The sequence below is a fragment of the Anomalospiza imberbis genome, chromosome 12 (assembly GCF_031753505.1).
Source record: "Anomalospiza imberbis isolate Cuckoo-Finch-1a 21T00152 chromosome 12, ASM3175350v1, whole genome shotgun sequence".
NCBI lineage: Eukaryota > Metazoa > Chordata > Aves > Passeriformes > Viduidae > Anomalospiza > Anomalospiza imberbis.
In genome coordinates this window covers 16,486,252-16,510,526 of record NC_089692.1, presented here as the reverse complement: position 1 = coordinate 16,510,526, position 24,275 = coordinate 16,486,252, and the positions used below count along the sequence as shown (strand labels likewise).

Genomic DNA, 24,275 nt, shown 5'->3' with positions numbered 1-24,275 from the left:
CAAGGCAATTAATGCAAGTGTAAAGGCAACCTACAAAGTATAAATTAGCCAGACATCCCAAGCAGCCCCATCCTGCCACACCTTCCATCCCAGCTCGCCTCTTACGTCAGGCACGCAGATGAGCTGTGCGTCTCCCGATACAAAGAAAGGACAAGAAATTTCATCTCTAGTTCTCCTGGGTAAACAAGATGCTCTGATTCCCAGTTCTCCCTCTGCCTGACGTGTAGCAGCAGCCCAACTGTATTTTTTTACTATTTTGGGCTGGGTAAGAGCCTTATGGCTTCTTCCCTTCAGGCAATCTCTAGGGGCTTGTTGGAGCAGGAATATAATTAACAACTCCCCATTCAAGCCTGGTATAGTGACTTCTAAATCCTTTTTCAAACCATAAACTTTTAACATACCTTTATCACTGTTGCCCCTCAACTGCTTATCCAAACATAACATGCATGTAGGCACTTCTGAGTTGTGCCAGGCAAAGAGTTTCTGGCCAAGGCAACTATTTTGATTTACTGCCTCTCAAAGCCACAGCGACTTTACAACTAAGCTACCACTAAAACATAATAGGTAGAATTTCGATTTAATTTTTTTTTTTTTAATCAAAACCAAAACAAAACTATGCCAAATGTAAAAAACAAAGTCTGGAAGCAAACTCTGGCCTGATCTGTTCCTGACTTCCTACTGCCAGGGCAGCCTCCAAAGCTCCCAGGAGACTGCCAGAAACAAACTTCTCAAAAGAAACCTTGAAGACAACAATGGCTTTAGAGCCCTCCTTGACAGTGCAGTTACCACAACACCGCCCTGCACACCCAGTGAAGAGGGAACAAGCCCTGGCACAATTACAGCATGATTTGGCTAAAGCAGAACTTGGGAGCAGGGTGTTCTGACAACCAAACAGCTCCCAGCTCCAGCTGCCATTTGTGTTCATGACTTCAATATTCATCCCAAATTGAAGAAAAGTTTTAAAACACTATAAAAGATCTCTATAAATGTCAGTAAAGACCAAACAGGTACCAGAAAATAAGCAGCAGAAGCTCCTGGCATGTGTTGGCTCCTACTTGACCCTGTTCTACAATATTTACTGTCCAACAGGTGTAACAAGAAGTGACCAGTGGCACCATCCTGTCCCAGCTCCCACACCAGCACTCACGGATGCTCCCAGCCACACTCACACAGGGATGGAGTCTCAGTAGGCTCCCCTTGTGACAACTGCAAATGCTCCAAGTGCCAACACACAGAGGAAAGGGCAGGAGGTCAGTGATGGGGGCCGTGTCCCTCCACATCTCCATGGAAATCTATTTCAGCATTGGCTGTGGCTGTGCAGGGTCTCACAAGGTCTGCAGTGTTTTAGGGATGTCAGAAGGTCAAACAGGACAAGTGAGAAGATGCAAAGGCTATCAGGTTATTTCTGACCAAAACCCATTTACAAGCAGCACAGCTATTTATAAGTACGTAAAAATAATGTGAACTTAACCTTACATTTACATTCTTGTTTAGTTATATTATGCTCCTCTGAAAAAAGATTTAAATATGATTACTGGTCCATTACTGAGTTTGAAAAGCCTTGGGGAACAGTATAGAACACATACGGCCATCTGTAATCTGCTCATGTAGATGGGTGAAAATCAAAGACAAAACTTGCTGAGCTAACAAAAATGTCTTAATTCAATTTGTAATGCAGCAGCACAATCCCTGCATGTAACAACATTAAATTTGTCTAAGAATACGGGCTTAAATATCCTCTTTGTTGAGGTAGCTCCCACGTGCTCCCTGTGATCCAGGCAAGCAGACAGTAAATGAGCAAAATAGAAAGAGGTGCAAGTTTCAGCTGGCCAGGAATGGCTCATGCCAGACAGTGACAGATCTGTTCGGATGGGAACATCTGCTGCTACTGCTCAGGATACCAGGAATGCTTGGACCAAATCTATCCTATAAAAGGTTGGTGGATCTATGCCACAACTCAGGCCAAACTTACTAGTGCAAGCATGGTTTGTTCAGGGAAAAGCCCTCTCACGCCAATGTAATTTATATCAAGCTCTCAAACTAAATAAATTAAACCAGGGCAATGGATCTACACTAAGGCAATTGCCAGGACAAAGAGTGCTACCAAAAAAAGGGCAGGTTTGTTACAGAAGAGAAAACCAAGAACTAACCAGGCTTGAATATAACTGCTCTGGGATGCAGAGCAGCATCCCTTGAGGCAAACCACACTTTGTCCTGTGGTGGTTTCTTCCTGAGGAACCCTCCTTTTCTCAGGCTCAGGAACATACCACAAGATGTTAGAGATATGCAGGGAGACTTCTGTGCTTTGTAAATGGCAGGATTTGCTCCAGGGGCACACAGAGGGATTAGATAAACCTGTACATATAAAGGAATTTTGTAGGAATTCACACAACCACCCCAGACCTCACTGGCCTGAGAGAGCTACAGACCACTTGGCATTAAGCAGTTGAGGCAAAACCTCAAGAATCAAACTACCACAAAAATGAAAATTCTTACTGGTCCCACAGACTGAAAATTTTAAAGTGAAACAGGCTTTTTAAATTTTTCTGTACTTGCAGAAGCCATCCATCCTATGGATCAGACAGGCAGGTGGACATATAACAATAACACCAATAAAACTTCCATTGTGTTTCTGTGCCCCTTCATGCCTTTTTTTCTCTCCCCACTGAAGCTGCTATCTTTGAGCTGCATGGATAATCCAGTTGCCGAATAACTAGTGGGAAAACACATCACTATAATTTACAAGTGTCCTACTCACAACCAGTCAGCCAAACAGCTTCCATGCAAAACCAAAAAACAGGTAACGCTCCTCTCTCAGTGGCTGCACAAATCCTTCAGCACACACAGACTGCTCACACCCAACCACCCCCTCACAAAGTCCATGCCTACTTATTTTCCTACTCACACCCTAAACTAGGCATTCATGCAAACCCTACAGTTTCTGAACTCGCCCACCAATTTGCCCACAGCCACAGCACATAATGAGACAGCCAGACACTGAAAACACCACATCAACTCATACTTCCACTGCCTCACTTCAAGTTTCACGTAAATGCTTATTTTTATTCCAAGTTTTACTTCTGAAATTACTTAATGGATTTTTCTGAGCTTTATATTGGAATTTTTCAAATGAGAGCAATCTGAATCAATTGGCATTTGGAGACTGTAACAGCCTGTGGTACCAGAGCTTTGGAATCAGCTACCCTTAAAATATAGGGACAGGAAATCCTTGTGTCTCCTGCAATAACTGTTTATACAGAGGCCTAAACTGATTTGCACAGACTAGGTACAAGGTGGAGATTAATTTCAACTTCAAAAAAAGCCACTGTGTTTCCTTGGCTGGAAACACAATGCTTCAACATTGGCAACCTACCTGACCAATTCTACCCAATGTGAAGACCAGCTGGACTAAGAGAGAGATCCTGGAGTGATAAAAAGAAGAGAGACAGGCAGCAAGTAAAAATTAGGCTCTGCAAAGGTAGGTAATACAAATGTGTTTCCTAATGTGCCATACGAGAACTAGGTACACATATTTGTAGTTCTTTACATCTTGAAAACCGAGGAGAAGACATGAGTAAGCTTAAAAAAAAAACCAAACCTAACATTTAATCATATTTATATATTAATGCATGTAACCTACTTTCACACATAGTTAATGAGTTCCTTCATGAGATTTGAACCTGAACAATTCTGAGTTTAAAAAAGCCACAACTCTAATGACTACAAGTTTTGTTGCTAATGTAGTTAACCCACGTTTCTCCAGTACATTTTTCAAAGATTAACAAAATGCAAAACTTAAAGATGAAATTCTGTGAAAAGGCACTTCTCCATAAGATAATCTACAGTATCTTGTAGTTAAGCATTTTTTTCACAGTAAAAAAAATAGACATTTTCTGTAAACTCATCCTGCTGTAGCAGCAGAACAGCAGTTTTTCCAAGGACATGACCTCTTACCACCTACAGCAACTCTTCTGAAACCTAATGTCAGGCATATGGTCATCTAAAATATGATGCCCAATGACCTAAAAAGCATTCAGGCATTTTGAAGAGCATGAATCAATGGCTCATTTCTATTTCACATCTTTGATTTCTTTCACCACAGTCTTCCAAACCTGCTTCTCAAGACAAGCAGTAATAAAAAATTATTAGTAGTACATAGGCTCCACCATGTCCTTTTTGCAAATTCTTGATGATCTTCCTTCTATGTGCATTTTATTTCATTTTATATTTCAGTTCTGCTAGCTTGGTGCAGAGAACTGTTCACTTAAGTCTGTGCATGATCACTGCTATTTAAAAGTTATTCACTAGCCTCATATTCTATTTATTATTAGTTTATTTTTGTACTTGAGAATGTTTAAGCTGTACTACAATGGTCACCCAAAATAATGTATTGCCTAAAAGCGGATGCTATGACACTGCACAAGGTTGCATTTTTTCAGATTGTAGCATAAAGAATTCCCATCCTCACCTAGCAAAAAAATGCAAATTTTATGGCAAGTTCACAGGAAGCAGCAGCTGGAAGAAATGTCCAAACAGTACAAAAAGTCTGCTACAGATTTATGATAATCCTGAGTTTAAATGGTACTGAAGGTCTGCTCCTACTCTACATATGAGGACAAATCAAATGTCTTTATTACCTGCAAATGAGTGGACTTAAAAACCCTCTGAAATTAACCACTTGTATGTTTTGTTTACCTGCTCTGACATGCAGACATGTACCATAACATCTCGTGGAGGGTATATTCTTTTCACTTGCTGCCACTGGACTTGTCACTGAGTGTGATGGGGTTCAGACTGGTGTCAGCAGGACTTTCCATGACCTGGGTTTCCCTGCACAGCTGCTTGCCAGGCACCTCAGAAACCATGACTGTGCTAATGCTGCTCGTCCTCGCCAGCACTGGCTGTCAGTGGCACAGTTCTGACTGCACATGCTGGTGACATCCCTGCCAAGAGCTGCCAGCGATCCTGGCCCGGCCAGGCTTTGTCACTCTGGCAATTTCCAAGCGATGTTCTTAGATGTTGTGGGGGCACAAGCGATGGGGAGACAAACCTATATTTTTATCTTTTAATTTAGAAGCCAATGTACTTCAGACCTCATGATCACCACCTGGAGCCCTGTCTTGCTAAAAGGCATTAAGGAGGAAAAAAATGATGCTGAAGTGCTGACTCGGTGCGGCCGAGGGACACGCAGAGCCCAGCACCTCACAGTGCGCCTGGGATGCTGCCCCTCGGCCGGACACCTCCCTCATCATCCTCACAGCTCACGCTTCAGGGGTTACTCGTTCGCACCGGGCGCCTGGCAGCAATGAAGTTGTCGGGGGAAATTTTTTCCCTGGTGGGTGACACAGCCTCTCAGAGCTGGAAATGCAGCGCTGTGATGCCGAGAACACGAGGGCTCCTGCGGAGGGGCCCGGCGGCACCGGCCGGAGGCAGGGAAGGAGGGAAGGAAGGAGGGAAAGATGTGGCCCGGCAGCTGCTCCCACAGAACCACAGAATAGCTGGTGTTGGAAGGGAGCTCCGGAGATCACCCACTCCAGCTCCTCTGCCAAGGCAGGAACAGGACAGGAGCTCCCACCTGGAGCAGGTGACACAGGAACGCGTCCAGCTGGGGTTTGAATGTCTCCGGAGAGGGAGACTCCACACCCTCCCTGAGCGCTCGGGCCAACTCCGGGCCGAGGCGCAGCCGGGGTCCGCAGACCCCCGCGCCGTCCTTCCCCGGCTCCTTGGGGCTCACACGCGGCGGATCCCGCTCCTTACATAACCCCGGCCCCGCTCCGCGCAGCGCGGCCCCTCCGAGCGGCCGCCCGGGGGCTGCGGGCCCGGCCGTACCTGATGTAGGGGCTGGCGGCCGCCAGGATGTTCTTCTGCACCGGGATCTCCTCGCCCTCCAGCACCAGGTGCGCGTCGCAGAACCGCGTCTCCTCCCGGAACGAGCTGAGCGCCCGCAGCAGCCGCGCCGGGTGCTGCGGGTCCGACACGGCGCTCGGGCCCGACATGGTGCTGCTGCCGCCGCCGAGCCGGGCCGGGCCGGGCCGGCTCAGTCCCTGCCCTCACACCATGGCTGAGCGCCCGCCCGCCGCTGACATCATCTCCCGGCATCATCTCCCCGCGTCGCCCCGCGGGGGCGGCCCGGCCCGGCCGCCCTCGGGCACCGCGGCCCCTCCGCGGGCGGGGCGGGGACGGCCCGCGGAAATCTCGGCTTTGACTCCTCACGGCTTTGGAATGTCACCGAAGGAGGTCCAGAGAAGGGAAGGGAGCTGGGGAAGGGGCTGGAGCGCCAGGAGGGAGCGGGGGAGGGCTCAGCCTGGAGAAAAGGAGGCTCAGGGGGGACCCTCTGGCTCTCCACAGCTCCCTGGCAGGAGGATGGAGCGCGGGGGGTCAGACTCTTATCCGGGCAACGAGCGACAGGACTAGAGGAAATAGCCCTAAGCTGCACCAGGGGAGGTTTAGGTTGGACATTAGGAGAAATTTCTTCCCAGAAAGGGTGATCAGACATCAGAACGGACTGCCCAGGGAGGTGATAAAATCACCGTCCGTGGAGATGTCTAAGGAAAAGACTGGAAGTGGCACTCCATGGTCTGGGTGACTCGGTGGTGTTTGGTCATAGGTTGGACTCGATGATCCCAGAGGTCTTTTCCAATTTGATTGATTCTCTTTACAAATAAAAGGCCAGGTCCTGTAAACCTGGCCTTTTATTTATTTATTTGTTCTATTATATGAGCTGGAGGGGAATGTTATGGGTGCAGACACAAGGAAAAGTAAGAGAATGAGAATTAAATACAGCAAGACTCATTGTGACAGTGTCCCTTTCCACAGCTGCCCACTCGAAATGTGGCCTTTTCCAGCAAAAAAGATCTTTAGGACAGTTCACATGGTAAATTTTAGGCTGTTTATTATCATGCTTAATTGCACATTAAGAGTTTACTTGATTCCATCTGCTTCCTTAACAGCATCCAACATTAAAGTAGTGAAACTATTTGCACTGAGTGAAAGTGTTTCACAAACTGTGATCTGCTCTAAAACAGACACCCAGCTGGTGCTGCTGGGAGGGACCAGCACAGCAGCTCCCTGTGCTCCCTGTGCTGACAGGCACAGCAGCACTGGGATCTCCCAGCCTCTGGAACACCCAAATGGATGTCATGCTGCCCATCCCTTCACTGGGAAAATAACATTTTCAGAGGGTCTGATCTAGCAAAGCTGTGGTGGGTCACATGCTTTTGTTACTTCTATTACTTCCATTTCAGTGAAATGTAACAAAATTCTATCATTCATTCAGTTTGATGGTGTCTCCAAATCATTTACCACTTGGAAAATGAAGCGGGGTACCTGGAAACGACCCCGTAGGAAATGAATGCCTTGTTCTTTCCAAGCTGGACACAATGCTGGTTTGTTGTGCCGATGGAGACTGCAGCTGGGACACCCTCACACATCACCCAGCAGTCCAAACCCTGCACCCACGGAAGAGTGAAGAGGGTGCTCAGCCCTGTTGGAGCCAGGCTTTAGAGCTGAACCCTTGCTGAAGTGCTCCCTGACTGGAGAGGGGTCACAGGGAGGAGCACCGTGCTGCAGCTTTGTTGTGCAGCTCTGAACAAGAGTTTTAGGAGCAGAGGATGTAGGACAGAAGGCCTAAACCCACAGCAATGCGCATAAAACACCAGCAGCTCTGCAACGCTTGCTGTCGTACATACCCATTTGGAAAAATTAGAAGGCCACTTGTTTGTTGCTTGGGTGTAGTTATGCAGGATGTCAGGTGCAGGTTGAGGATCCAGAGGACACATTCTCAGCTCTCTTTGAGGGTAATGAAGGCAGAGAGCACACTGCTCCTTGGCTGCAGGGGAAAGATGTATTTTGCTTGTCATTAATACTCAGGTAATTGCAGACCCAAGGGAGCAGTGGTTTAAATTATTGCGAAAGCCGTCATTGAGTGGCCTGGTTATTTGAAAAGAAAGACAGTGGTGTGTTCTCCTGCCACCTGCACAGATTGGTGCAGAGGAAAACATTGTTGCATTTCTGGTTTTTAACGCGTCCTCATAAACACTGTTTCTGCTTCCTCCTGCTGCCTATGTGGGGCAATGGGACACGGTGTAACATAATATCCAGTTCCAGAGAACAAATTCATTGTTATACCTTGTTATTTGTTCCATCTAATGAAAGCATTAACAAAAAAAAAAAAAAACCCTGCCAAACCAAAACAACAACAAACCAAACCACTCTATCAAGGTCCATCTGTAGCATCTCTGAGGTAATTAATTATATGTATGCATACCCGTGGCCTGATTCTCTCACTCAACTATGTACTTTTCTTTTAATGGAGATACTTATCTTTACTATTTTTTATTTGCAGTCACTCCATCTAGATTTATGTTAAGCCATTATTCTAATAATTCCATTAATTTTGTTGGGCTAATTTATGGCTTAAATTGGTGCAAAAGAAGAATCAAACCTTTCTGGCCCTTGAGATTTCATTCACACCGAAGGGTGTCAGAAGCAAACCAAATGACACTCATTACCACGTGCCATGTTACCACTAAAAAAAACCCTATGAGCCTTGCAGCCACTTGGCAAAGCATATCAGCATTTCCCCTTGCTTCTGTCAGCCTGGAAATGATAGTGTGTTACCATATTCAGGGTAAATGTTTCATCAGATTGGTATTGCAACCACTAAAAACATCCTTGAACAAATTTGTGATTAGCTGTATGGTTTTATTCCTATTGTCTCTGCTGCAGGAGGATACTGGGATTAGCAAATGCAGATTCACATCACTTTTTCTCCTCAGGTTAACTACAAAATTAAATCCTGTGAAGTACTGACCAAGGCAATAGGACATATCTCATTTTAAAAATCACACCCAAGATGAGTTCTTATCATTGATTTTCTGCATTATTTCTACACGAATGTAAATAACACATTTGCTTTCTGAGATTACAGGTTGTTTTTATGAGTGTATGCCCTATCCTGTCATCTCTACCGGTAAAAATTATCCCCTTGTAAGTGAACTAACTCCTATCCAAACCTATGATTATCCCAAAACAGCCCTGTGAGTACTACAGAAGAAATTCTAGAGACAAACTCTTAGAAGAAAATCTGTAACAATGGTTAGACTTTTGATGCATTGCCACCTTGTAATTCTAGAAATGCATTTGTGGACCTTTGTTAAATCCAAACTTTTTCATATGAAAAGAAACAATGCGGGAGCTGATGTCTTTTGCCAATATCACAAATCAGTCTTCTCTTCCAGTACTGGTTCCATATTATTTACAAAAATTGAATTAAATTTCTTCTTTAGACGATAATTTTCTATTAAATACTAATGGTAATATGCCTTGAAAACACTAAAAGTGACTATTTCTGCAGACACACCTTACTGAAGTGTTTATTTCCATTTTATGGAATGTGTAAGCATTTGAATGCCCAAACCTGCATATTTTAACTAGATCTGAGCACAGTGTTGGGTTTTTTTTACATTAAAAGTAGCCTGTATATCTTTATCCTAACAAAGTGCAAAGACTTAAGCAGAGGAACAGAGGTCTGGTTGTTACAGAGCAGACAGGAACTGTGGATGATGTTGGTTCAGTTCCTGCTCTGCCACAGACACCTTAGGTAATCCCAAACAGGTCACCAAGCACAGATTCTCATGTGGTAGAGAGGTAGTAAATGACAACAATTTCATTCTGTTCCCTTCCTATGAAACACTATGAGCAGCACAGGCACTGAGGGGATGTGTGGGTCAAAGTGAGAGGTACCTGAGCTGTGTGGTGATACAGACAGACCAGATGAACACCTGAAATGGATGGATGTGCACCTGGTTATCTCCATCAGTAAAGATGCCTCCAACAGCAAAGATGTCTACAATGGGAAAATAAAATTCAAAGCAAAAAAAGCTCACACTTAAAGAAAAGTCAACATCAGGAATACAGTCAGGGGGGTAAAAAATGCCATTTCTGTAACACAACCCGTCACACTGTGCTTGGCACTCAAACTTTATGTTGAAATGTTCATTTTAATTGTGGCTGTGAGTGAGAGTTGTGCAATTTTATTAGGAAGCATCTGGTACAGGCAAGGATAAACACATGTGAGAACATGGATACTCCTAAGCAGACATAAAGCAAATGCTTAGTAATGGCAATAACAGCTTCTAGTTTCAGCTACTGTGGAGTTCAGATGAGACCTAAATTAGATCTTTCACTCTTTCCCTAAACTGTTTGTTGCACATGTGTGTCTGAGTTCTGCTAGAAATACACTGCCCTCATTCACATATATACTGCTATTAACAGAGACTAGTGGCAACAGCAAATACTACAATTCTTCTTCTTATCTTTTACACAATGTAATCATCTAATCACATGAAATGCAATGGCAGATATTCTGCCCAAGGAAAAACTGATTTAAATACAAACTGCTTAAGATTGAATGTCACTAAAGTATAATTGAATGCTACATATAACCATGTACTCTATTTCAATAAATTTACTTGGTTTTATCACCATAAAAGTGAAAAATACACCATGAAATTATTGGAAAAGCTGGCGGGGGGGTAGGTTCTGGATAAGAAAAATGTAGCACCTCAGCATAATACTTTGGTTATGGCAGAGTTTAAGAAATTAAGCACCAAGAGACTATATTGCCATGAATTACTGGTATCGTGGTATCACCATGATACCAATGGTATCACCAGTTTAACATGAGGTTTTCTGGCAGGAAACTACTTTCATTGTCAGCTGCAGCCTTGCATAAGCCCATGGAAGTTACATGACCTGCAGACATGTGTGACTCACTCCCTGTGTCACCCTATGAATACAGTACTTCATTTGCTCAGAAAGCTTTGTTCTACTCGAATAAAACATTTCTTGTTACCTTTCTCTCCTTTCCCTTGCCCCACAAGCTGTATTCAATTTTAGCACTTCATATTGATAATTCTTCTTTTGGAATAGTGATATACCAGTTGTGCACACAATGATTTGTAATAAAGTAATTTCTGTCTCTTTTAAGAGATTATATGTAGATATTGAGGAGGTTAAAATTAGTCATTTCTTATCATAAGAGAAGGCTGTTCCTGAAGGGTATCATCCCACATTCAGTAGAAGGTTATGTCAGTCTGAGCAACACAACAAATAGATTTTACTCAGTCTCAGTTTTTATGTCTTGCTGTGGTATAAACACTCCATGCAGGTCCATATGCATTTCCACATTTACTAGGGCTCGACCCAGCTCTGTGAAAGTTTTAGCATCCAAGACAAGTAGGAAGGGTGGATCCTTTGGATCAGTCTTCACAACACAGGTCAGAACAACACCTGTGACATACAAATGAAGAATTAGAAACATAGAAAAGTTTCACTAAGGAGAAAAGATAACCCCATCTCAAAGTGGAAGCATCAACCCAACTTTCTTGACTAAGAATATTGAAACTTGTAAGATTTAATACAAAACTCGTGTAACCCCAGCTTTCAAAACAGTGTCATTTACCATCGTCCTCTTCTTTTGCATCAGGCCTGGGAACAAAAACGGGCTCGGATGGCCAGCAGTCATCCTCTATCCACTGCAGAATTTCCTTTGTCTGGGTATTAAATTTTGCAATCTACATGGTTGTAACAAGAAAAGAAAAATGTCAGTGACCCATACAGTGGCTTTTTCCAAAGGTACAACATGAACAGACTGCTGACAGGGGGGACCAATGCTAAGAGTTAAGGCAGGTATCATCACAAGAAAAAACACCAGGAAAATGTTAAATTTTGGAGTCACATTTTATGGCAATATAACCACACAATGTTATTTTAATTTCATTTCATTAGATTACAATTGCACCTTTCATTTATAGGTGTTTAATAGTTCACAAATGCTAACAGGCCACAAAAGACCCTTCACTGTAAGTAATGTCCCTCACTGCAGAGAGTCTAAGACACAGAATATTTGTGACTTGTTCCAAATCACTGAGATTCTGTAGTAAAGCAGGAAACAGGATTTAAACTTGCCATTTTCTAATCCTGTGAGTTATTCTCCTTTTATTGCTACTTCCATATTCCTCAAGGCCTTCTATTGTGCAGTAGGGTACATATGCCAGAAGAAAGGCTGTTCCTAGTGAGGTGTAAAGATCAAACCAGTGAGGCAGACACTGGTGTTCACTGAAGGAACAGAGTGTGGATTTTCATCCCACTGAGTGGCCAAACCAATGGCCAGAGGGGATGCCTGGCATTTTCAGTTCAATTCCATTAAGGCCTTTTCTCTACCCATAGAGATGTAGTTCTATTCTTTTCCATTTTGATCTTTAGCCAAAAAACAGGTTTACACACAAGTGAATCTATTCAAATTACTGGAGGAAGAATTAGAAAGAATTCTTTCTTCTAGCCAAGATGACAGCACTTTCACTGACAGACTTTACCTAAGGATTAGATTGTTGTGCTTGCATTCATTAAACTGCAACTGATGTGAAAAAGATCCTCCTACCATTATTTTTTATTATATTTGAGTCAAGCAGAGATTATCTGCACTGTAAATAATGAACTTGCAGATTTGTTTGAGTTACTGTCAGACATGCTGCAATAAATTTTCTTGCATCGTGAAGAAATCTAGCTTTATTTTGTAATCAGTTGTGGTAATTATATGCAAGAACCAACAGTGACTGCAATTTGTGCTGCCTTGTAGTCACAGAACAAGAACTGTAAAGAGTGAGTTTGTCCATATAATACTCATACATTTAAATCTTTAATTTACCTTAATTTTATTTAATATTTAAATCTTAATTAAATACTTTCCCTGTTAATCTATTTGTACTCCAGGCTGTCTTCTGACATCATGTAAACAAAGCATTTGCTACCTCTAATAGAGAACTAGCCAGCAAAATATAAAGCTTCTCCAAAATTAGATATTGTTTTAGTATTTAAAAATTATTAGGTAGTATTGCAATATCTTATTTTTCTGCTAGGCTTCCTAAAGTGAAAAAATATTAAATATATACATGTAAATAATACTTCTTTTTCCTACTCTCTCCTTTGTAGTTCCTGGCACATCACAGAAGGTTCAGCCCAATTTAGCAGAAAAGTGAGGGTCTCAGTAGCTATTCAAGAGACTCCCATGGAACATAAAGCTGGAGTAAGAAGCCTGAGTTTATGAATACTTTATGAGGGAAATGGTACAACATGACTTTATTCTTATGAGAATTTAGGCATTTCATGTTTCTTTGCATGTGAATGGCCCAGCAATGGGAAAACATTGACTTTATAAATGTTAATTATACCTTTGTAGGAACTGGACTCCACTGGACTTGTGTTGCAAAGATATACTTGTATTTTTTGCCATTGTAGTCATAGTTGATGCGAGGCAGTTCTATCCCTGTGTAAAATAAAGTTCAAGACTTAGGAACAAGACAAGAGAAAACCTCAAATGTACATCTATATAGACATACCAATCTTCAGGAAATTTCCCCCTGTAAAAAAACCTTGAAATTACTTAATAAAAGTGTTGTATAGAGTTGGAATGTATGAATTTCTAAGAATCTGAAGATGGGTACTAACACAAGTAAGCCAGGGCTGTTAGTTCAAAAGGCAACAATTTTTTATTCTTAGGGATTCATTAGACTGGAATTTATGAGGGTTTTTCTGGTTTGGGTTTTTTTCTTTCTTTATAAATACATGATGTGAACAACTGGGATAGAATTGGAGGCTACCATTCTACGAAATGACTTTCACCTTAGGTAATTTTGTATTTACATATTCCTGCTATTATGCCCTGATAAGAGGTTAAAAATACTCTTTCGAAGGCAATCTTTATAAAATGCAGCTAAATTTGAAGTACTACTCATAACAGACTTATTTAACTAAAATTACACTTTTAACAAGTAGATTTGCAAGCTATATTAATGTCAGACTTGGAATCCTGTATTAATACAAAACTGGTGTAACATCAGATATTTAAAGGATCTGTCTCACCTTCACATAGTATTTCAGGCTGACAATAGATGCTTCCATCTTTCTCCTTTACAGCAGTTGCAGTAGAGGGAAGTGTGACTAAATTAGAATCCACTACAGCATCCTGAAAGAGAAAAATGCTGGAAATGTCATGGATCTCTAAAAATGTGCTTAAAGTTAGATTTTTCATCAGGTTTGATATTAATATTTACAATTTGCAGATTAAATAAATAAGCTTCAAGAAGATCCTTCTAATGGTATTTTAGATTCTGAGGTTTTCATTAGAAATCTTGTTGCACTCAGAGTATTTTAACACAACATAGAATAATTATTTTGAATCCCACTGAGTCTTTAGAAATGTTTAGGTGCACATGGCTGTGGTCCAGAAGTACCATAAATTTGAGAATTTAACAAATGAAGATGAGTTTCAAGGAACAAGGTGACAAATTTTCACTGAAAATCACCAAGGTTAGGCTTTTGCACCTGCTAAAAATCAATTGCAAAAATAGGTGTGATATACTCTATAACGTCCTACTGCTGAATTCTTAAGATTGCAGAACAGCTGGTATGATCCAATACATCCTTTGTCATTGCTGCAGAGCTGTTTCTGAGAAAAGAACAGAGCAGCAATGTTCTAGGATGTAGAAAGAAAAAGTAATATCCATTCCAAAGGCATCAGGCAGAAACTTGCCCAAGTTGCTGGGCATTATAAAATCTTCCCTGCAAACAATGACGTAAAGTGATGCTTTAAATTAACCTCAAAGATAAAATCTTTTCTCTTCCTCTATATATCACACTTAAATGAAATCTTCTAGTTTTAATTGACCCATTGCACCAGTTGGGAGCATGCACGTATTGTATGTGGGCTTCCAGTGAAGTGTAAGAAACAGATTGTGCAAAACCTCATGCATACCATTGCAATTAACAGCCAAGTGGGTCTACCTGCTTCTGTTTGATGGCATTTAGGAAATAATCTCATTGGGAAGAAAATGACATGGTCTTCACAGCCCTGCTCTCCAGAGTGGATGGTGTCAGAACCAGGATCCAATCCACACAACCATGTCCAGCTGCCCTCTGCCATTTCCCACTGGACATACAAAACCCAAACCTCCTGCACTCTTTGGGTATCACAGAATCAGAAATTTACACATAAGGGCTGGCAACTAATAAAACACCCATTATTCACACTGATGTATTTTAAATTATCCATCAGAAGACAGGTTAAAAAATAAATTTCTTTCTACCTTGTCACACTGCAGAGGAACCACAAATCTTCTGCAGGTTGGTATGGAGGTAAGTTTGGCATTCTTTTCAAAGTCTTTACTCAGGTTTTTTAAATAAAACATATCATATAAGCTATTGTCTGTGTAGGCAATAATATCAAAAATAATGTGGCCATCCTCTTCATAAGCATTTATATGGTGAAAAAATACCAAAGCATCAGTATAAAACTTGGTGGACACTTCTTTTTTAGTCCTCCTGTCTATAAAGTGAAACCAAGTCTGAAAGAGAGAAAATATTATTTAAAGCCATTCAGAATCAGCAAATAGTTATTTAGAAAACTGTTTTCTAATGGTAACCACCAACATTCCAATCACTGTGTATTTGTACTGAAGGATATTAAGAACTCAGTGTTTGCTGCTAGCAGACAAGAGGTTTCAACCTGAAGAAAATACATCAGTAAAATGAGTGTGGAACAGCTTTAAGCTCATTTTACTGTTGCAAATTACTAATTGGGCTAGGCTGAGGATTGAAGTTTTCCAGAAAAACCTGGAAAATCCCCCGCTCTCTTTTTAAGCTAAATAAATCTGCCTTGGTTGAGAGTTTCTGTGGTGGTGGTGCCTTGTACCTCAGCAAGGCTCATGTGCTGATGCCCAGAGCATATGGAAATAAGATCCTCAGAAAACAGTTTTTCCCTCAGGTTTCCACTGAAAGACTCTTCCAGTGAAAAATTATTCTTTTGTTCAGTGCAGGCTTTTCCACCAGTGGGGCTCTCCAGCACATGCAATGCACCTGGAGCAGATCTCACCCACCACAGACAGAATTTTGGACCAGGAGCAACTGGATCTGTCTCAGATGCTAGAGCAAATTGGAATTTTTCTGCTAGCACACTGTATTTCTAGGAATGCCAAATTATCCTCTCTCTCAAGAGCTTCAGCCTCGGATATTTATTTGAGAAATTTCTGGATATGGGAGATAGTATTCCAAAACATACAGCTTCTAAAAAAAATTGTGCAACATGAAAGTCAAAGTTTGGGGAAAAAAAGAAAAAAAGAGTGACTACTGAAATGAATGAACCAGATGAAAAACAGACAGTGTGGAAGAGGTCACTGGCCTGCCTGATTCCATTGCTCAGCAGAAGGAAAAGTACCTTATCATCCTTATTAAAGGCAAGGCAGGAAGCCCAGGTGACACCTCGGATGTAAGCAGTTGCCATTTTGAGAATATCCAGTCTGAAGGGCTGCTCTACGAAGATAATGTAGTTCTCTGTGATTCCAAAGCTGTGGTAGTAGCTGGGGTGGAGCAGAGAGCGAGAAGGGACGGAGCAAACCACTTCCAGCTTCTTGAAACAAGATTTCTTCTTTCCTTGTTCTGAGGATTAATGATAAAAAATAAAGTTCTATTTCTAATGAATTCCATTCTAAACTTGTGCTTGGATTTCTCCCAGGCATGGAAGAACTGGTTCCTCTCAGTTTTATTTGCATTTTCCTGTTAAGAAAGTGTTTATTTACTCCTGTAAAATTAACACAGAACTTTGCATGCAGGAAGCAATGCAGTGAAGTCACACTGCTGGATCCGTTCAGGCACAGCCCCCTTGTCCTGGGATTTGATTCCACTGATTACTGTCTTCAGAAACTCCAGCATGGAGGACAAATATGTTTAATTAAATCAGCAGCTTTAAAAAGGGGTTCAAATGCCCCTGTGTTTTTTGACTTCTAAGGAGATGTTCCCAAACTTGAGCCCCAGCTAGAAATTGCAAACTGGTCTATCAGCTGTGGAAGGCCTCTTGATTGTACAAGAAGGGACAGGTAACACAATAGCAGCTGATTTTCAACAACACACACCAAAAAAAAGATCTTGAAGGAAAAAGAGCAAGGGATTTGCTCGGTGAACAATGGACAACATTTCAGCAAGGGCCAGTATTGGCCAGGTTAGACAGGAATTAACTCCATATTAGGTTTCATTTGGTATCATGCTTCCACTATAATCATAGTATCAGCATTTCAAGAGAAATTTCATCTACAAAGAAATAAAAATTTACAACTTCAAATTATGTGTACTGCCCTATACAGAAAATTATTTTAGAATCTTCATCTAAAAGTAAGGTTCTTCCCACTGAAACACCCTGTTTACACAGTACTCAAGAAGAGCCTTTGTAACAGCACATGCCCAGACAGGCTAAGCAGTTAATATAAAGTTCACAGTAAGTTGAAATCAAGAAAATGAACACCATTGGTTACTGGAACAGCTGTATCACCACCCTTGCCCTTTGAAGAAAAGAAATTGCTAACAAGTTTCTTGAAAATACCAATTACACCTATATCTTACCTGGTACAGAGGAAGGAATCTTAAATAGAAGGTATTTTGTTCTCCCTTTATCAGCTATTGAAGTGCCCATGTTGAGAACATTTCCAGCACTGTCATAGTGTGGGTGAGAAGTTGCCAAATTTATAGCTACATATTTGTTGTAGTCAACCTAGAAAATGATGCAATAAGAAATTTGAGAGATGCGTAAGAGAATGAAAACTGATCTCAGCTAACACCACAAAACCAGATTTTTAGCCCTGGCAGCCTTATATTGGCACCCCATTTACAAATGGCTTTGAAATTTAAATAATTAAACTGAAATACTTGTGTAGTTATTCAAATGATCTCCTTATTCAAGGCATAATCAATTTACAGAATCTGAATTAGAGCCACCTCTCCCTTGAAGCCACATAACATCAGGGAGGATTAGCTAAGCAAGTTATCCTGCAAATGCCCATTTCACCCTGAAAGCACTTTATTTAACAGAGCTGTCTGGAAATCTGCTGGAGCTAAAAGATTTTTCTTTTATCTAAAGTTTGGAAATTGGACTCAAACTGTAGTGTGGGCTAGAAAAAAAATTCATTGTATATATTTCAATACCTCAAGTTCTCATTTTAATAATTAAATAAAATCTTATATAAGGTCCTTGAAAAGTAGTCATATAACTGACCTACTGACTTTTTAATTACGTAAATAATTTTATAACTACAGATACATAATAATGGCAATCACCCAAAATAATCATGTAACTGTGCTATTAATCCTGCAACCTTCCTAGATTATGTACAAGTGAAATTGCTCAAAGCCCAGTTTTTCCCAAACTAAAGATTTAAATTTTAACTCAGGAGTTCTTTCTTAAAAGACATCTTTTATCTTTTGGTATCTTCACTATTTCACTCTACCACAATTTCAAAAGTAAGGCAACAGTAGAAGAAGAGTATTTTGTGTCCTGAATATGTTAAAGCATCCTTATGAGTCAGCCTGAAATTTATCAGCAGACAAAGAACCAGAATGACAGATGGTGGTTTGTACCTTCTCCAATGTCTCCAGAGTCTGTGGATTAATTTTCCTGATGAAGTTAGTCTCACCAGTAGCATAAAAATCATCCCCAGCTTTCATAATGTTGATCAGACAGTTGTCTGTGAACTCAGGAATGGTGTGAGACAAATAGGAGAATGCCCTGTCCAGAGGGAAATTTCATTAGAGCCCCGGAAGCCAGAGCTGCCTTTCCCCCACGTGGAGCACAAGTGACCCTGCAGTGCCACCGACCTGGGGCTGCCTCTCCCTGCTGTGCCCACTCCTGGCAGCTCCCTGCAAAGGGTGGGAACGCAGAGGAGGTGGACTTCTGCAATGCCCTTGGCCTGGGTGAGGGGTAAGGACATGCAAGTAACTGTTTTTGACACACAAATGGGCATCCAGGCCCATTCCCACTGCCAGCTCTAGGACATGCACTGGTTTATCAGGATGGGTTAATTACCCACTCTCATCTGCCTGTCTTGGCAAAATTTGGCCTACTAGTTCCTACCTAAAATCTGGTAGGTTTTTCAGTTTCATCAAATAGATGAATTCATATACTCCCCAACGGAATATTTTTGTTACCAGTGTTATTCCACATCACAATTATGATTTCAAAGAAGATGAAATATCACATAGGCTGGACAGCTTCCTTTATCAGCGCATGATTTCATCACAGTCACTAGAAGCCAAGACAAAGTTGCTATAACCCTTTTGAACTTAAAATGCCAGAGTTACTCTATTGCTATTGGAAGAAGGAAAAAAAACTCAAGGGAACAACTTACAACATATCAGCTCTTTTGCAATAACTGTCTGTGTATGTGTCCTTACCAAATATCAGGTTCGAGGTCACCAGAGAAAGTTCAGTGGCAAGAAGGAGAGAAGGGTGACCTATCTGCACTTATTAGTAAATCCCTACAGCCAATTTTACAAGACCAAGGATAACATGATGGCCTACACCTCACCTTTCTGTTAAACCATCTTTAATCAAAAAGTTTTTGTAATTTTTTTGTAGCTATTGATGCTTCTCTTTTTTTTTTGTTGAATAGACTTTGTATTAATACCTTCCCCATCTCTAAATGTTTTCCTTTCTTGCTGCTTCTCCCCTTACAGAGTATCAAAATATTTCAATAATTGGAGAAAGAAAGGGCTTGTTTTCTATATAATCTACTTGTGTTACTGAATAAAGCAGCAAATATTGGTGATAAAATGAATTTAAGATACTTGTCTTAGACTAACCCATAGGCAGTTCATCTCTCTTGGCCTTTTCAATATTTAGCAATTGTAAATTTACAAATCAACAGCTGTATTTGTACATATGTGTCAAAGGTAAACACAAAGACATCTGTGCTGAAGAGAGAAGTAGATAGAAGAATCTGCTTGGGAAAAGCATTGCTTACTTGGCAAATATGTTTTTGCATGGATCTGGATAAGCCATAGTCCCAAACTCAGACACCATGATTCTGTTTGCTTCTATGTTACAGTTGTACGTGTCACTTCGGAGATATTTACTTCTGTAGTAAACTTCACCTGAGGAAGAACAAACAGGTCTCAATCACATTTTATACTTTGTCCTTCAAAAAATTAGCACAGGTAGAGCCAGAGTTTCTCAAGCAGATAACAATAGTTTGGAATGAAACCAACAATATCCCCAACTGCCTGTTTTAAAGGCTTTATGGCTGCTGAGATTGGCAACAATTTGTCAAGATTTCCTGACTCCCACTACTAATACTGGAGAACTTTTGAGGGGAAAGGAGGGATTTGGATAAACTGTTCCAGCAAATAAAACTATGTGTGCAAAAATGGTTAACTATACAATCCATTTACGGGTGGTGAAAAATCTCCTGTATTGGCAAACTTTAGTCATGGGAGTAACAGACTGCTTGAAGGAATCAACACTTTAATGAATACTTGAACTAACTGAGCTCTGTTTGCTTTAGGTAAGTAAGATATACTGGCAATTTAAAAAACACTGATTATTTCTTTATAGGTTATTTTGTTAAGGATATAGAGCTGGACAGGCTAGAGATCCTGCAATGGCGTTAAATGTTTCCAATCACAGAAATGGGAACTAAAAAGTAAATACTAGGAGTAAATCCCATTTTTTAAAATAGATACGTATTTTTTGCCACAAAAATCCAGGTGTAAACCATCCTGTCTCACACTGTGTAACAGCTGAATAGGTGAAAAATGTTTTAACTGAAAAAAAAAGAAATTGAATTGTTTAGGGTAGATAGCTGCCTGTTCTTCCTCCGTAAGGATGACAAGCCGGAGGAGGGACTGTGGGGTGTCAGATATACTGAGGTTTGACATGTGCAGTGACACAGTGGCCCAGTTTCTCTCCTGGCAGCTGTTAGAGCTGCAACCAAATCCCAAAAGGGGAGTGCTGCTCCTCCCTGAAACTGGGCTGTTCATCCACAGCAGAAGAGCCTCTGGGCACCACAGCCCTTGTGGCGGATCCACAGGAAACGACACAGCTTTTCTTGGCCCGGGTGGAAGGCGAAGGCTGACCTGCAGTGACCTGCTCAGGGCTGGGTTTGTGCTGTGCTGGGGTGACAACAGCACTGAACTTCAGCACTGCAGAAGGAAGGACAAGTAACATCTCCCTGCAAACAGCCCTGCAGACACTCCAGCTGCTGCTGTGAAGGGTCAGGTGCCAGGGAGTGTGTGGAGAGACTTCCCCCACAGCAGCTCCCCCCTCACACAGCACTCTGCAGACAAAACCCACAGCACCCCGACCCAACCCGGAACAGAATTAGCAACGTAAGGCACCAAAATGTGGGGTGTGAGGTCCTTTCAATGCAATGTGCAACAACTTACCATTTTTAAATGTAAAGCTGTGCAGCAGAGCCAGGCCATCAAACCAGTGGTTGTACTTGCTGTCCCCTATGGTGTGCATCCCGGGGCCATTTCGGAGCAGCATCCCCTGCAACCATGTGGGCAGCTGCCCTATAAACAGAAAGGAGTTACCAGTACCCATTCATTTAAGCAAGGAGAATGTTCCAGGATAGTTTTCCAAAAGGCAGAGGCTTCATGTAGTCAGACAGGCTGTAGGTGTGTTGAGATTTGCAGTACCATATAATTATATTGAGTTTGGGTCAACTAAAATTTCCCCTACTCAAAAATGTGGCACTAGTGACATTCTGCATAAGTATTACTATCAGAGATTACTATCACAAAATCAGATTGCTGGAATGTAATTTGTAAATAAAATTGGACCTTTCCTTGCTGCATTCATATTTCACAGTGATATATTTAAACCCTTCTACTCGTGCCAGAAAAAGCTCAAGCTTATCAGAAATAAACCTATTTTATAGGTTGTATGATTTGCATTGGCTTTCAGCACATCAGCTTAGACTTCAGGCTAAATTAATTCCACTAAAATTTCATTAATTAGATTACACAGCATAATACAGTGTCATTTGGGAAGTGCTTTTGTGACACTAGTCATAATATAGTGTTTTGTACACAAATAAAGTATAGGAATATTGTACTGAAAATGTATAAGTGCTGTTGAGACTTGAATCATAAATGTTCCTCATCAAATCCCTGCAAGAAATGCATCACCTACCACTTGAATCACAGAATAATAACAATTAAAGAATGTCAATAGTTTTAAAGTGATTAAAAAAGGCATATCAGATATTAAATAAAAAGCTTGACTTGCTTCTTTGTGCATATGACTCCTGAGGGAAGGTTCACATACTGCTTCTCCACACAATTCCTGCACTTTTTTATGCAAAGGCAATTACCACAAAAGGGTATTGCCTTTGCATAAAAAGCTTTTCAGAACTTATATTTCTGCTTATCATTTAGTTTGTGATTCCACACTGATTATGTTGACACACTGTCTTGTTAAAACCCCTTTACAACAGCTAGAAATGTCCTCCTATGCACCTTAAAAATTAACTTGTTCCAACCCCTGCTTTGGGCAGGTCTGCCAGACCAGGTTGCTCAAAATCCCATCCAGCCTGGCCCTGAGCAATTCCAGAGATGGGGCAGCATCATTAGGGCATAACTCCATTAGGGTTACAGTTCTGGAACGCATGAGGTGCATAAAAAATTGACACAATGGAAGAACTTTCATCATCATCATTATTGTTGTTGTTATTTTCTAGAAGAGCCTGGAAAACCAACCCTTACTTCACTTTCTAACACAAGAAACTCCAAGGCAATAACTATAGTATATTTTTATATAAGATAGTTTTGCTGTCTTTCTATATATGATATAGAAAGATAAGAAAGGAAAATTATCTTTTTAAAGTACTGTGGACTTAATTCAGCTTCTGAAATTTCTGGTGCAATTCCACAAAATTTCAGTATGAAAAACGAGGAGCAAAGGGTCAACTTGTGATGTTTTCAGACAATTCATCTTAGTGGGAATTAAGCATTTCTGTAAATCACACTGGGTACCAAATCAACATCCAAAAGTGTTTATACAGCTTTAAAAATGTGGACCTTATTCTTTTCTGTAATGGATGGGGACACATTAGTGACACAGTGAAATTCCCAAATATTTGGACATTTATTCACTATGGTAACAACAGAACCTCAGAAAATCTCATGGCTGTAGGAGAGCATGGGCTAAATTGAAGCTGATGTTAGAAGTGTGATAGATATTTACAGTGTACATATTGGGTAACAAGGAACAAAAATCCTGGCAGAGCTCAGGATCACCAAAATATTTGAAGGGGACGTGGTTCTTTTTTCTTTAGCAAAGAAGGAATGTCTTGCATTATAACTTTACCTTCTGAAATACGCAGTCTTTGTTAAAATAAACTATTGCATAATACAGATCAGGTCTGATAAGTTGTTTGTTTGCAGATAACTTCAAATGTTTTGGTAATAAGTTGTTATCTTGAGAAAAAAAAATAATTGAAAGGCATAAACCCATAAAAGCATGAAATAATTCAAAGGCATTAAAACAAAGCACTTTGTCTGACTTGACACAAAATCTTTTCCAATTCAGCCACGAAACTGAAGAGGAACAAAGAGGAACAAAGCCTGCAAGTTTTAAGTTTTGTACTTGGGAATGGCAGATTCCTACCATCTCCTGGACTACATATCACAAACAACAGAGCCAAGATTTACTAAGCAGGGGCTCCCAGCAACAAACCTGTCCTGTGGCTGTAGGGAAAAAAAAAAAAAGTCTTCTGTAAAGTAAAAGAAATCGGGAAAAGTAACAGGTTGGTCGAGTGTCATCCCTAGCCCCGAGAGCCACTTCGTGTCGCCGAAGGAAAGTCGGCAGTTTCTCCTGGGTTGTCGTCTGTTTAACGCTGCCCTGTGGCATCCTGTGCGGTGCTTCGCCCCTTAGGAGTGGCAGCGGTGACGAGCCCCGACTGCAGCGCCCGTCCCCGGCAGCCCCGGGGCGCGGCGGGCAGGGAAGGCTGGCGGAGGAGAAAGCGAAAGCGGGAGCAGAGCCATGGGGGAGGGGGTGTCCCAGATGGAATCCCGCGCCCTCCCTCACCCCCAGCTTCAGTGAGTCCTGTTCAAACAGACTTTCCAAAAGCACACAGAAATGCTCGTGGAGTGAGCAAAATCCCTCAGTAGGGGTCACAAATATTATCTGAGATCGGTCCTTTAAACAAAATTCCCTCGCTCCTCTCTCTGTTTCCCTTTCGGGTGAAGAAGAGTCGCAGTTTTTACGGATCGGGGAACACCAAAACAGCGGCTGGTTTTACAACAGATTTTCTTTCACTTACCCTGCACCTCAGCTTTTATGGGCTCTGGGTGCTCTTCCTTGTTCCTGCCATACAGCGTATCCATCTCCGATGAAACCGGGCGGCCGCTGCTGCAGGCGCCGCTGTCGCCCCCAGTGTGGGCTGAGGGCG

General features: G+C 41.4%; 2 protein-coding genes across 3 annotated transcripts in view; both read right to left on the bottom strand.

The window, feature by feature from the left end:
• Positions 1-6,097, bottom strand: part of GAN (gigaxonin) — a 28,633-nt gene extending 22,536 nt beyond the window's left edge. The window contains exon 1 of one of the 2 annotated variants that reach the window (XM_068203101.1): positions 5,830-6,097. In XM_068203101.1, coding sequence (XP_068059202.1) covers positions 5,830-5,996 — 167 coding nt within the window. In that variant the 5' untranslated portion in view covers positions 5,997-6,097. Of the gene's footprint in view, positions 1-5,575; positions 5,599-5,829 lie in introns of those variants that run through there. The other variant, XM_068203103.1, reaches the window with a different exon arrangement.
• A 3,923-nt stretch (positions 6,098-10,020) lies between these two features.
• Positions 10,021-24,244, bottom strand: BCO1 (beta-carotene oxygenase 1). Its single transcript, XM_068203094.1, has 11 exons — positions 24,147-24,244; positions 21,265-21,393; positions 19,845-19,974; positions 18,463-18,610; positions 17,452-17,599; positions 16,274-16,494; positions 15,147-15,404; positions 13,924-14,026; positions 13,233-13,327; positions 11,465-11,576; positions 10,021-11,292 (listed from the first exon to the last, which is right to left on the bottom strand). The coding sequence occupies exons 1-11, from the start codon at positions 24,208-24,210 to the stop codon at positions 11,120-11,122; spliced, it is 1,581 nt and encodes a 526-aa protein (XP_068059195.1). The 5' UTR covers positions 24,211-24,244; the 3' UTR covers positions 10,021-11,119.
• Between the last annotated feature and the right edge of the window lie 31 nt (positions 24,245-24,275).